General features: G+C 39.9%; 2 protein-coding genes and 1 pseudogene across 2 annotated transcripts; 1 reads left to right on the forward strand and 2 right to left on the reverse strand.

The window, feature by feature from the left end:
* Positions 1-16: 16 nt before the first annotated feature.
* On the reverse strand, positions 17-3,149 carry LOC137960219 (intermediate cleaving peptidase 55, mitochondrial-like; annotated as a pseudogene).
* Positions 3,150-3,378: 229 nt separating this feature from the next.
* LOC137960218 (uncharacterized) lies at positions 3,379-4,093 on the forward strand. Its single transcript, XM_068807768.1, has one exon. It carries the CDS (start codon positions 3,490-3,492, stop codon positions 3,919-3,921), a length of 432 nt encoding a protein of 143 aa, XP_068663869.1. The 5' UTR covers positions 3,379-3,489; the 3' UTR covers positions 3,922-4,093.
* Positions 4,094-4,224: 131 nt separating this feature from the next.
* On the reverse strand, positions 4,225-12,669 carry LOC137960217 (protein AGENET DOMAIN (AGD)-CONTAINING P1). Its single transcript, XM_068807767.1, has 3 exons — positions 12,191-12,669; positions 4,819-5,235; positions 4,225-4,485 (listed from the first exon to the last, which is right to left on the reverse strand). Exons 1-3 carry the CDS (start codon positions 12,614-12,616, stop codon positions 4,465-4,467), a joined length of 864 nt encoding a protein of 287 aa, XP_068663868.1. The 5' UTR covers positions 12,617-12,669; the 3' UTR covers positions 4,225-4,464.
* Positions 12,670-14,652: the final 1,983 nt, after the last annotated feature.

A 14,652-nucleotide genomic window follows, 5' to 3' on the forward strand; every position in this document is an offset into this window, starting at 1 on the left:
CCAGGCTTACAAAGCTCCACACACTCCATATTTGTCTCCAGAATGAGATTGTAAAGCTCCTCCTAAAACAGAGGCCAAAACATTAGATTCCACAGAACAATGGCCTTTTCTTGCATATTCCAGTAACAGAAAGATTGGAATGAAAGTCCACTATTCCATACGCGAGCAGTGGAAAAGCTACCACATGGTTCAAATGAGATCACTTAAGATAACAATGAAACTCACATCTCACATCCATCAAAACAAGCTCTCCAGCTTTGATCTGCTATACAACCGCATTAATTTTCATAATAAATGTTTGATATATACATGACTTGAATTACATATTTAAATACCGTCTCGTCATTTCAATAGTGAATAACACTAGCATTTGCTCCACCACCAACCACGGGATTGAACCCAGATATTAAAAACTAAAGGTGACTAGAAATGCTTTCAAATAAATTAGAACAGCAGATATATTCTTTCAACAAATCGATAACGTTTTGCATTCAAATGCAACCTTAGCTGCTAACTTACTTTCCTCAGGTGATGTTGTGGACAGCAACATAGTCTGAATAAGAGCCCATTCATGGATGCATCATTAATCCCATTTGCAAACAGTCAGAAGTTTTATCATCATACACTGTTAATCAATTATAAAGTTGCAACAGCATAGGCAACTTACAATGAGAAACAAAAACGTAACAGGAAAGAAAATGTAGGAAACAATAGCAATCGAGCAAGTTAAAAATAAACTTTTTTTAAAAAAATCTACACACATAGATTAATGGGTATTAATACTTTTTAGTTTGGCAGGTTAGACACAGTGACTCCTATGGAAATCCAAGTGACATAATGCAGCACAAAAACAAGAAAATTCACATCTTATTAACGAAGAAGAAACAATGGTGACATATCATATGTGATAAGTGACGTACCTGGCAAGCAATTGATGCAGATTCTTTCATCAATTTAATTTTAGATGGTGATTTTGCCCACCTCAGCTCATGTGTATATGGAGAAGCAGTCTTTGACTTTTCCATTGTAAGCCGCCTTGTGGAAGGCGTTCAGATCTGTATAAGCTGGTGAAGCAGTCTTTGTTATTATGAAACAACTTTGATGCATTACCAATCATTGGGGAAAGGATCTGCATCACAAATCACAGCATGTCCCAGTAAAACCGTCGTTAGACTAGGTTGTCAAAATTAGTATAACAGTGTAGAAAGTCGTAACTACGTCAGGTGACTTTGTTCAACAATAAATTTATGCATAAAAATAAAAAAAGTAAATAGCTGAACTGACCTATTTAGTGGATATGCCTGATCAGCCCTGAATGTGTCTACAGCTGCTTCAATTCCAGCACTTTGTCCTTGCCAAGTCACTTCCTACATGATAAAATAAAAGGGTAGGTACAGACATATTGTAGAAACAAGAAAAAAGCATCACTGCACATTAAGACAGATAGATGTAATAAAAAATAAGAAATTTTTTGGAATGCATCAAGCTTCTTCCATCTTCATTGTTTTAGAAAGAAGAGGTTGGTCATGTCGATACATAAAAGAAGCTGGTGATGCATTTTATGCAGGACAAGAGGCCATCTCAGTAACTCGTATGGTGCCATACATAAGGAGTGTGCTATAGAACTCTTATTAGTTCCATTAGTTTGGGGGAGGGTACGGGTGGGGTCGGGGTCGGGATTACCAAAACCATAACTCGGCCCGATCCCTGACCCCAAAACCTGAATCCTCAAACCCGACCCTGACCTGATCACCATCCTCGTAACCCCATCCCCGTGAAACCCAACCCGTCTCAACCCCGTTTGATATCTTTGTCTCTTATGTGGGTCGGGTTCAGGTCGGGTTTGGGGAAACCTGGCATGTCTTTTTTCCCCTGCCCCGTCCCTGACCTGCAGGTTAAATCAGAAACCCGAACCCAGGTTTTTTGGGCCGGGTCGGGTTGGGCTCCCTGTAAAACCCAACCCGATGTCCACCCCTACATTAGTTCATGAAGCATAGGTAACTAAGTCCTGATAATTTCCTAGTTTTCCTTTTAGTTATCCTACAATGATAGCAGATTTGAACGATTCTTACAGCTGGTCCATACCTCACATTTGACCATATGTAATACTGAATAACCAAAATTTTGCATTGTGATAGAGAAAAAGCTTACTTGAGGATCAGGATCGGGCATAAACATGCATAAGCCACAGTTGTGGCCTAGAACTGCTATACCACCAGGTTGTGGGCATCCTGTCTAAATGGATAAGAGCCCACATCAGTCATCATTTCAATTGGTGCTGATGCAAAAATCGCTAAGCCCTTGTCAGGTAGATGGTCTAAGAATTTCTCTCTTCTCAAGATGTACTCATCAGCCATGATGCCAGGTGTTACCTCACCTTCCCCCAGAAGCTAAACACAAAAAAATAAACTTCAACTCAGCAGTCATATAACAGCAGGTAACGTTTGATTAGCAAGTTCCAAAATTTTCTAAACATAAGCCAACTCCAATAAAAATAACAAAGCAGCACCTGAAGATGAGTTGCAGGAGTCGGCTGCCCGGCATCAAATATCTTACTCATAGAATAAGCTCGAAGAGAAATGTTCACATTGAACACTAGGTACTATTGAACCGAAAGCTATCACAAAGAAATCCAAGATTATGCAATGTAATAATACTTAACGAGCCTTATTTTAAGTTTGATATTGAACCGAACTCAAATAAAAACTGAACTGAATCGAACTTTTTTCGAGCTGAGGTCAGTCAAACGGAATGGTGCCAACCCTAACAGTTTTCTGAAGGTACTTGGATTTGATTTTTTACTTTTCAAAGGTTTAATTCATAGTTATTTTCAGTCAGATGCTGCATCCAGACCCACCGTAGTTCTGGAAAGTTAACAATCTTTTCTGGATTCCTCATACTTCTTGCCAGTTGCAGATTTACTGGTTTCAGAGACAGCTTCCTCTTCTCACCAACCTCAGAGACGTGGAAGTTCTCTGTTCATCTACTTTCCCGTTTCACTCTTCCAATTTAATTCCACATTTATTTTGCAATAGCTTCTTTAAAACATCGCAGCAGTCCACTTCCTCCCCTGCCTGAACTTCCGTAGTGTTTTTTTCTCACTGTCCCCCCATCAAAGTTGGGAGCTCGAGCCCAGAAAATTTGCAAGGGAGAAAACAAAGCCAAAACAAGCTTTTTTGGGACAGACATACCAGCCACATGAGCTGGATCATTAACTGATGGGCAGTCGACAAGTCTCTTTTAGATCTCTTTAAAACGATATAGACTTCAAAAACGACATTCTTGAAGGCGGAACTCACCAGTAGCCTCTCGCTGCAATTTCGTGACTCACGAGATTGAATTAGCGTTCCACCTAATCATCCAAGGACATCGATCAAAGCCTTAAAGACCATATTCAGTGGGTTTCGTCCGAACCAAGGCTACCGCGTAGAGCTCCCCTGTATAAATCAGCCGCTGGCGTTTCGAGCTCTCTGGGTTAAAAACACAAACATGTCTCTGGTCACGGCAGAGCAGAAGGCTAAAGCTGAAGTATACTACGGAGACGCGATATGCCAAGAGAAATCCAAGTTCCTGCTGCAGGAGATGAGCCTGCCGAGGGGCCTCCTCCCTCTGGAAGACATCATCGAGGTTGGTTACATTGAAGAAACTGGCTACGTCTGGCTCATCCAGATGAAGAAGAAAGAGCACCGGTTTGAGAAGATCAACAAGCTCGTCTCCTACGCCACCGAGGTCACGGCCTACGTCGAGAAGTTTAAGATCAAGAAGTTAACTGGGGTCAAGGTTAAGGAGTTTATTTGGCTTACGCTCAGTGAGATTCACGTCGACGATCCGCCCACCGGAAAGCTGACGTGCAAGACGCCCACCGGACTGTTCAGGACCTTCCCGACCGAGGCCTTCGAGCTGGAAGAGGATAAGAAGTAGGCCTTCTTCGACCGCGGCCTTCTTTAATCTGGTCGTTAATCGAATAAAAAAATAGAAGGAATTCTGCAACAGCTTTTCCTTCATTGAGTTTCCTCGTTTTTCCTTGCTCACAACATTGCTCAAATGAATCTCAAATTATAGAAGAGATCAAAGCCAAAACCTCTTTTTTTAAGATCTTATTAGAATTTACATTCCACTGGTTGGATTTAACTCGAACCATGTCCTAAATCCTTTTTTCTTTGATCGGAGCAGTTAGATTCAAGCCAGATTCAGACAAATTGCCAGGTCTACTTCACACTAACAAGCATGAATAGCAGAACTATTTGAATACATATAAAAAAGGGCCACGAACAACGGCTATATTATCCCTGTATCGAATCGATTCCTGTCCAAAAATTCTTTATACATGATGATTAGCGAGCTGAAAAACAAGATTCAACAGAGCACGTTGATCAGCTATGATGTCATTCTGTAGCAGCTACAGAGAAGACTGAAGATATCAACAGAAATAGTATTTAGTTTGGTTCCACAGACTCTTTCCTATCAATCAGAAAGCCTCAGAGCCTGAAAAAGAAAATTGCACATTTCAACCATGAGAAAAGGAAAAGCAAACTCCAGTTGTATCTTCACTACTAAAAATATTTCACGCGCAAGATGTCTCAAAATCACTCAAAACTCTAAACCCTTGAGTGGGTGTTTCTTTTGTAATCTCTGTTTTTATCATACTCCCCACATCTTCTCCCTTTTCTCCAAGCAAAACAATAAGAAACATGGATAGCATCTGACCGTAAGAAAAGCTGAGCAGATACTCGCAATAGTCTTCCGTTTAAAACCAGTTAGGCATGCTTACCATGTACGTAATACTTCATTCAAATAAGAATGAGAACATTAGAATACCTGAGAAGCTCGCACCCATCTGCCATTAATCCAATCTTGATGGAGCCTCAAGTCAGAGTGCCTAAATTCCAGTTCCTCCATGGTTTGTCTGAAGTAGACAATGTACTTCAAGCCTTTTAGAACTTTTGAAATCACTCCAACCCACCACCCATCATTGTAGAATGCATCAACTTCTTCAAGTATGCAAAACTTTTCGACCTTAATGGCTGGTGGTGGTGGTCTAATGTGATGAGAATGTATTTTTTCTCTCAAGAGCCTGGTCTCGTCGTCAGTTCTTAAGGTATGATATTCCACCAGAAAGTTGTTCTTTTTAGCAGGTCCAATCACTGTCGCGGTGAACCATGCCCCTTGGAAACCTTCCTCATCACTGCAGACCTCTACAACTTTCCCCTTACAAATCTTCAGTTCCAAGTTTCCCTGAAACCACGGACAGAGCAGAACTAGTAGAGTATATACATCTACCTACAAGTTTTGCTAGACCCAATGATATATAGAAAAAACAAAAATATGTAATCAAACAAAAGAATTGGAGAGAAAAAATGAATGTTCAAAGCATGTAAATTTGCATGTAATCGGATACTTACATAATAACAAAGAAAGTGAATCTTGTGAAAAGAAAGTGCAATCTCAAATCCAGAGAGAGGGAGAGACCCCAACTAGCTCAGAGATTTCATATTAACAGAAACCCATATACATTTTCTCCAAAAGAAAAAAAAAAAAGAAACCCACGTTCATGTCATCCTTTTTGAAACACCAGTTCAAACACCTCTGTAAATCCATAATTATCAACAACAGCTTACTTTGGGATCATTTGGGGACTTCTTCAATGTACATCTATTCTAGCTGTAGCATAATATGATATTAGCTGATACACCAACGTAAACAAGACGTCATTATCAATGCCTCACATGCTTTACAAAAGGAAAGCCGCAAGCTGATCCAAAAACTATGATAAAACGGGTGTGTTCAACAGTGGTGCCATAGATAAACTATCGGACTCTTGTTTTCCAATAGACAGCTGTTCCTTTATCACCTTTCCCTTCTTTTCCCACTGGGCATGCTCAAATTCACAATTTTACCACTGATCTTTGAATGAAGCTCTTTGACATTGCACAAATGCAATCAATTTCTCCAATCTTACTATCTTGTTGTCTATTTCATTCATAAGGCCATGAAATCAACGTGTCTCCTGCTTCTGTCCTAGAATATTCTCTTCTAGCTCAGCAAGGTACCCCTAACATTTTTCCTTATCTGCTTTAGTGTAATTATCTCAAGAAGGTGAGAATGCATCCCTTGAATATGAAATCATCTCAAGAAGGTGAGAATGCATCCCTTGAATATGAAATCCATGGTGTTCCAAGTCCTCAACAACCACCAATCTTTCCATGAAAAAACTTGAAGGATCAGTGAATTGAGATTATTGCATGTTTTCTACCAAATTGACAAAGTTAACCATCATGCCAATCACCAACCCTTCCAAACCTCTTCGATGAACAGTTCCAATGGATGAAAATGTGGATTTTGCGGTGATTGTTAAATACTTCCATTGATTTAAGTGTTTCCATAGAGGAGATTTCTTCATGAAGAGCCAAGGTGCTTCTTTCAGTAAGCATATTTCACGTGAATGACCCATTAAGTCTGCAGCAACCAAGGAAATTACTGGTAGTGATCCTTTACCTCTTATCTCATTGCTCCTGACAGCACTAGGATTAAAATTCAGCAGTTCAGTCTTCACTATTTCATCCACCAGCTTTGCAACACGTATGATCATACTTGCAGAATGAGTTCCCTAGAAAACATAGATGATAAAAAAAAAAAAACTATAAAAATAATATAATCAATTAAAAAGCATAAGCCCCTACTTTCCTACCACTTCCGTATGGGATAAGATCTGAACATCAATCATCTATCTGAAGGAGGTTTGAAGGTAGGTGGATGATTTCTGAGTGGGACTTTTCTGGTGTTTGAAGGTAGGTGGATGATACTGATGACTGGTACTGATGACGACTGAGCACGCCAGCACTAAACACCTGTCGCGAAGGAGGTTCGAAGGTAGGTGGATGATTTCCGGGGACTTTCCTGGTTGGTTGACGGGTTGAGGGGAAGCAGATGCAGGTTTAAGGAGTTTTGGAGGGGGTGAGTCAAGGGGAACAGGGCCATGATTTGGGATCAGGGGGGGCTCTGTAATGCCTCCGCCAGCTCATTCCAGCCGAATCCACTATTTGTACACTCCAGGATGAAGAGACAGGCCAGAATAGAGATTCCCCGGCGCTGGGTGATCCGGCAGTGCCGGCGACCCCTGTAGGCGGTCACCGAGAAGAAGAAGACGGAACTTCAAGACCATGGCTCACAAGACCCGTCCTTCTCTGCACTGGTGATACGATCAAGTTGTTGAACAAAAGCCGAGATGGCCACAAGAGGAACACAAATGAAGGACAACTTACATCCACTGGTCGTGATGATGCGAACAACAACTTAGATCCGTTGTTCTCAATGATTAATTGAAAGAGAGTAAGCATTCCATAAGACAAGAAAACTCAAAACCTAGAAGTAGGAAATAAAGTAACAGAAAGAAGAGATGGAAAGAGAAATAGAGGAATGGATACCTAAAACATTTTAGGTAAGGATTACTTGGCCAGGTCATTTTTTAGTACAGAGTAGTAAAATGGAGTACATAAAAAAATATCTGATAGTCCTGGCTTGTTGCATAGACAAGGGCATATGTTTCTTTCTTTTCTGAAAAATCTCAAAAGAAGGGGCAACACAGGCTATGCAAATGTCCTTTGATTGGTTGAAGGTTTCAAATTTCTGATTTTCACCTCAATGATTACAGTCTTGGATATTCCGTTCAAGGATTATGCTTCAAATGGTGTTGGTCTCTAAAAAAGGGTAAAAATATGAAGATTGTAAGAGAGGAAGAGAGAAAGAGAAGACAGGGAAATATTGAGGGAAGAGAGTTTAGAATAACTCTCCTTGGGGGTCGTGCATGGCTCCCTCTTCTTCTATTCACTTGAGTGAGAGATAAGTACAAGAGTGCTCCCACTCACTTACATTTCACTTAAACCCTTATATCTCCCAAATTACACATTCAAATTACATAAGATTTGGACAATAGAAAGATCTAAGCATGTTAAACAAAATACTGTTGACTCTGGAAGATACAATTACTGTAAAATAACAAAACTACTCTCCAACTGATTTTCAATACTCACCCTCAAGTTGGAACATATATGTCCATGAGTCTCAAATCCCAGCTTGCTACAAAAGGATTCAAACTTATGTTTACCCAATGATTTAATAAACAAATCTACCATTTGGTCACCAGATCTAACATAGGGAGTAACAACTTCCTTCCTTATTATGGTATCTCAAATGAAGTGACAATCCACTTCACTTCAATATGTTTAGTTCTCTCATGAAATACCGGGTTCCATGCAATGAATATAGTTGTCTGGTTGTCACAACACATCGTCATGGGTTCATTCTTCTTTAGGTTAAGTTCTCTGACTACAGATGTCACCCACATCAACTCACTGATTGTATGAGTCATGGCCCTTTACTCAGCTTCAACACTTGATCTGGCTACAATATTTTGCTTTTTACTCTTCCAACTTACCAGATTACCCCCAAGAACACACAATAACTTGTCGTAGATTTTCTGTCAAGTTTTGACCCTGCATAGTCAACATCTGAAAAATCTTCTAGTTGCAAATGATCTTGAGAATTAAAAAACAATCCCTTTCCATGTGAACCTTTCCGTACCTCAATATTCTTTGTGCAGTCTCCAAGTGAATCTTCCATGGGCACTCCATAAATTGGCTAACAACACAAACATCAAATGAGATGTCAAGACGAGTAACTGTGGCATATGTAAGTTTGTTGACTAAACAGCGATACATTGTCTTGTCCTTAAGTTCCTTACTCTATTCATTATGAAGATCATACTCAACTTCCATAGGGGTGTCAACTAGTTTAGTCCCCAACAAGCCATATTCTAGCAACATGTCTATAATATACTTCTCTGAGTCAATACCAGACCAACCTTGCTTCTAGCCACCTCAATACTTAAATATTTCAGGTGTCCCAGGTCTTTGGTTTGAAAATGTTCGGCTAAATGTGCTTTAACCTCTTCAATGTTTTCTCATCATTGCCAGATAAGATAATCTCATCCATATATACTACAAACCACAATACCGGAATGGCGTTTCATAATGGTCACAATAATTAGAGAAGCCAACAAACATAACAATTTGACTGAATTTCTCAAACCACGCTCATGGGCTTTGTTTGAAACCATATATAACCTTCTTGAGTTTACATAACTTATTCATCTCTCCCTGAGTAGCACACCCAAGAGGTTGCTCCATATAAACTTCTTCATTCAAGTCTCCATACAAGAAGAAATTTTTAATGTCTTGAGATAATAACCACCCTTGATTCACAACTATAGAAATCAAAATCCGCACACAGAATAATCTCATTACTGAAGAAAAAATCTCAAACACGTTAACACCATATGTCTGAGTGTATTCCTTGACAACTAACCTTCCCTTGTACCCCTCTATGGTGCCATCTACCTTATAATTCACAGTAAACACCCAATGACATCCAACCATTGTAGCACTAGCAGGTAAATCACACAACTCCCAGATGCCTCTATCTAGGAGAGCCTCCATCTCAACATCCATGGCCTACTTCCTCTACGGAGATAAGAAGGCATCCTGCACTGAAGTGAGAGATAACCCCATCTCAAAAAATTATGGTTATTTTCACACTTGCACAATAAACCAATTTCAATCCAATCTCAACTAGAATATTTGATTTTAATCAACAAATATCACAAAACAACCAAGATTAGGGCTGGCGTCACCTTACCCGTGGGTGACGCATGCAGAAAGGCCCAGTATTGGGCTGCGCACAAGCAGAATGGGGTTGTCCCATTTCAAGGAATCCCTCTAGGACTCTATTTTAGCATTAGACTGCACTTAAATGCAGCAGAAGCCTACAACCCTAGGGTTTTGGTAGAAAATAAGAAGAAAAAGACTGGTTTTTTGGGCAACCAGTCATGCACATACCTCAAGGAGCCTCTTTTCTTGGATTCGTATGCTTCAAGGATGAAATAAAATGGAAGCTGAAGGCTTGTACCTAATACCTACTACTTTGATACCATGAAAAAAGGTAAAAACATGAAGATTGTAAGAGAGGAAGAGAGAAAGAGAAAACAAAGAGAACGACTGAGGGAAGAGAGTTTCAGAATAACTCTCCTTAAGGGTCATGCACAACCCCCTCTTCTTTTATTCATTTAAGTGAGAGATAATTACAAGAATGCCCCCACTCACTTACATTTCACTTAAACCCTTATATCTCCCAAAATATACATTCAAATAACATAAGAATTAGACCATAGAAGGATCTAAACATGCTGAACAAAATACTGTTGACTCTGGAAGATACAGCTAAAAATGACAAAACTACGCTTCAGCTGATTTTCATCAGTCTCTTTGGATGCTGATGCACATGTAAGTAGCTGGCTTGAGTGAAAATCTTGAGGGCTGTTTAACTTCAGGTTCTTTTGGATCTATGGAGATGGAAGTTTTCAGGTTATTTCTAACCAATATAAGTGATTTGCTTAATGATGCTTTATGTCCGTGCTAGTGATGGTTGAGAAAGGAGAAAAAAAAGTAAAGCTTCACTTGGGCACCTCCAGTGTGGTGATCCCTGTTAGTGTGCACTATAAGGTTTCCATGCTTTGATTTAAGAGGACGACTTATTTTCTTCTCAATGAGGTTCTTTTCATGGTTCAAAAAGCCATATCCCATGTATGTTCTTCATTCATCTGATGGAAGAAATGATTTTATTAGGTTTTCATTTACGTGATACGTCGTTTTCTAATGAGTTTTTGCTTTTATTTATCTGATATAGAGTACTCCTATAGAGGCTGTCTATACCAATTTCAAGCATAATCCACTCTTGTGATGGTTTTCTATTATATGTTGATTTTTGTGATGGAGCAATTGGAGTATTTGATTTGGACAGTTAGAGGCTGTGATGTAGAGTTGCTCCTGCTTAAATGCCACCTATTCCCAGGTATATTTTTCTGCTGAATTAATTATTTATAATTTAACCTTGGATCACTTGAACTTTTTTTTTTCAGTTTTCTTCTTTTTCTCTCCTCACTTGAAAATCTGAAAGCATACGAGAAAGAAGATAGTTCAATCCTGCACTTCCGTCTAGAAGGAAAAGCTTTGAGGATGAGAATGGGTGGCCAGAGGATGTGCATGTCTTTTGTAATATGAAGAGTTCTGTTTGATTTTTTTAAGACTGTTCCAGAAGGTTGCCAAAAAGGCTTGTAAGCAATGTTGTTCTTAATCAGAAGCTCTGATGTCTTGCTTCATCTGTCTTTTCTATAATTAGTTTTCTCATGCATGGTTTGGATAGCTAGGTAACCTGAAGTGACATTTTTACCTTTTTAGTAGCTAAAAAAATACTATCCATTATTCATTCTTATATTTTAAAAAATTAATTATTAATACTCGTTTCCCATGGACAGGGTTCCTCACTTTTTTAATATTAATACTTGTTTTCACAAAAAAAACCCAGATAGTAAACAACTAAAAGAAAATAGAAACACGAACCACAATCAGGACGAAGTTTCACTAGGATACATGAATTGCATACTTTCTTTGGTCCAGATCACCAAAAAGTTCCCCAAAACGAGCTGTAAGCATCTATGAGGATTTTCAACTTCTCTTAAAAAAAAATAGCAAAGGCATCTATAAAATAAACAGTCTAGCTCAATATATGAGGATTTTCAACCAATATTATAAAAACAGACCCAATCACAGAGGTGACCGAGTCCAGCTCAATTTGGTTCAAACAGGTTTGACCACCGTTTGAGCTAGATGGTATCATCATAATGTGACCCGGTGACTCAGCCGGTCTTTTAGTATCCCCATGTTTTTTACCTCTGAAACCTGGACAAGAGACAGGGTCCAGTCCGGTTTTTATGACACTCTTTTTCAACTTCTTTTAAGTATTAGCAAAAAAGTATCTATAAATAAATCGTCAAGCGTCGAGCTCAACAGGGAAAACAGCGAAATGCACGCACACCCGGTCAAATGGAGAAATTTCATAAAAACAAACAGAAGCGAATGCAAGAAGAAAAGAGGAGTGAAAAAAAAAAAAAAATCCAGAGAGACGAATATGGAGGAACACAAACTATGGGAGTGCAGGAAAATGCTTATCATGAAAAACGTAGGAGGATAGAAGAAGAAAAGTCTACAATGCCAAAGCAAAAACATAGAAGAAAAAACAGTGTCAATCAATAATAACAAGAGAGAGAGAGAAGTAACAGAGAATCATTAACCGTTACCTTGGAAGGATGAACCCATTGCCCATCAACCCAGTCAAGTCTGGCCCTCAAATCCGTCTCCTTCATCTCCAACTCCTCATCATCGAGAAACTTGACGACATATATAGCCTCATCTAGAACGCGGACTACATCCCCAACCCACCACCCGTCATTGAAAAACGCCTCAACTTTATCACCCACTGAAAACTCCCGTTTGGCTCCTACGGGAGGTGGCCGAGGTCTAACGGAACTAAGATCGACAATCTCCCGAAGAGGTTTCGACACATCGTTCTCCTCAACGAGTTCCGCGTACTCCACGGAAAGCTGCTTCTTCTTAACCTTCCGTACAACAGAGGCTTCAAACCAGGCGCCAACGAAACCCGGCTCGTCGCTGCGGACTTCAACTGAGGCACCCTTGGAGAATACTGACGTTCCCGACTCCTCCATCTTTCTCTCCCGAGCTGCCCTCGGTTTGTTCTCGTGTGTCGAGGAATGGAGGAAGGAAGCTGGCGGGAAATGGTACGGAAAACTGAATCGGGACTTGCGAACCACAGAAGTCGGAGTCGTACGCGTGCATCTCCTTGCAGACGTGGCGCGACTGTACTGATTGTGATCTGTAGCACGCGGATTACGGTGAGGAGTAGCACGTGGCCCACCAGAACAAATACATCTGAACCGTTGACTCGTCCCCTGGGCCAAATTGGCGTGCCAGCTCCATGTGCTTTCGGAAAGCCAGGTCTGAAACGACCCTGAGTCAGGTCCCGATGCCGATCCCGATCCCGAGTAGCAAAACCTTGGTAAAAAAGAGTAATTTGCATCTCCTACATCAACTGAACCATTCTCAGCAAAGAAATTTCTGATACAGATATTGCCATGTCGGATTCTTTTATGCATTTTGACTCCAAGGAACTCAGATGGAAAAGCGTAGAAAATAAATGGGCAACAAGGACAATAGAAAGAAAAGATAATAATATTGATCTTCACAGATCGTCTTTTGCAAATTCCTTCTGTTAAAACAACTGTAAGACGACAAGAGGGTTCAAACAAGTAACCAATAGAGGAAGATAGCAGGCTCGGAGCAGATGACAACCATCAGCTGTTCCTCCAAGTATTATGGAATCCAAACTTGAATATGAACCAGTAACTTGCCCTTTATCAGAGATTCAGCTGATGATTGCACACAAAAACTAAGCAAACTCAAATTATGTTAATGGACCCACTTGTAATCCAGTCCTCATAAAAGCACAAAGTTCTGTTAGAAATGAGCAATATATTGGACAGAAAAACCCAATTGAGAGAAGAATGATAAGAAAGAATAAGTGAAACATCCAAGCAGAAGTGCCAAAAAAACCTCTGGTTGGATCAAGGGTTTATATTTAAAACTCATAATCTGTGTATATTGATGAATGATTAATACTTTGGCAAAAGGAAATGGTGTCATACTGGCTCATCCGCTACATGCTAAAATTTAAGCATGGTACATAGATCTTTGGGCAGTATTCTCACTCAGAGAATGCGAGTATGCATTGTGATGAACTAATGACTATATACACACAGAAAAGCTTCAGCTATTCATTGCCCATTGGAGCAGCAGCTACTCTATCAAAGTCACTTCTACAGTTCCGACATTTCTCCTTAATCAGCTGAACTTCTTTCTTCAACCTACTAACATCTATTATGCCAAACTCCCTTTGTAACATGAGTTTGGTGAGAGAGTGTTCTAAGCAGGCAATACGTCCTAGAACTGTTGTACCCACTGGATGTTCTTGTTTGTGGATACTCTTTTCCAAAGACAGATCTTGACCTACCCTGTCAATTTCAGTGTTGATTGCTGCAATCCCATGTTTTTGGTTGAAAGTCTCCACTTCCAATTCAGCTACCTTGTTAAAGCATTGCTCTTTTATCCTTTTTAATCGTAACAGCGCCGCCATACGAGCACACACTAATTGAACATCATTCCCATGACATTCCAGCAATGCAATTTTCTTCAGTTTGTCATCAAAGTAACTTACAGGGTCATCAATTTTTGATTGATGGACCTCCTCTAACAGTCTAGCAATGGCAAGTGTATCAGATGGGAAACCTCCCGAAATATGTTTTTCTGTGTCTAAAAATCAATGAACATCATCACATAATGGCTAGAAACAATTAGGTAACAAGGAAACAACCTGTAACAGGCAGTTGCCATTTCTTACTTTTTAGGAGGTCTTTTCTTCTTTTGCCACTTCCTTTAGGTCTCCCTCTTTTCCTAGTTCCCTTTACCCCTTCTTGCCTTATCTCCTATAACACAAAGGAACCGGCTCAAATGTGCAAAACTATTGAATCCATGTCACTGGAATGCTGAACAGGAAACATCAGAATTATTACACACAGAGGCTTATCTTATCCTTCAATTGCATTTCTAGGGAAAGCTTCAGCACTGCTGCTGCAGAGAAAACTCCCAGCACATAAAAACTGCCCCACAATCGCGTCGAAACACAGGA

This window comes from Aristolochia californica, unplaced genomic scaffold (genome assembly GCF_029961685.1).
Source record: "Aristolochia californica isolate CCGP_79_NKW_82.1479 unplaced genomic scaffold, dmAriCali1.0.hap1 SCAF_3, whole genome shotgun sequence".
Taxonomy (NCBI): domain Eukaryota; kingdom Viridiplantae; phylum Streptophyta; class Magnoliopsida; order Piperales; family Aristolochiaceae; genus Aristolochia; species Aristolochia californica.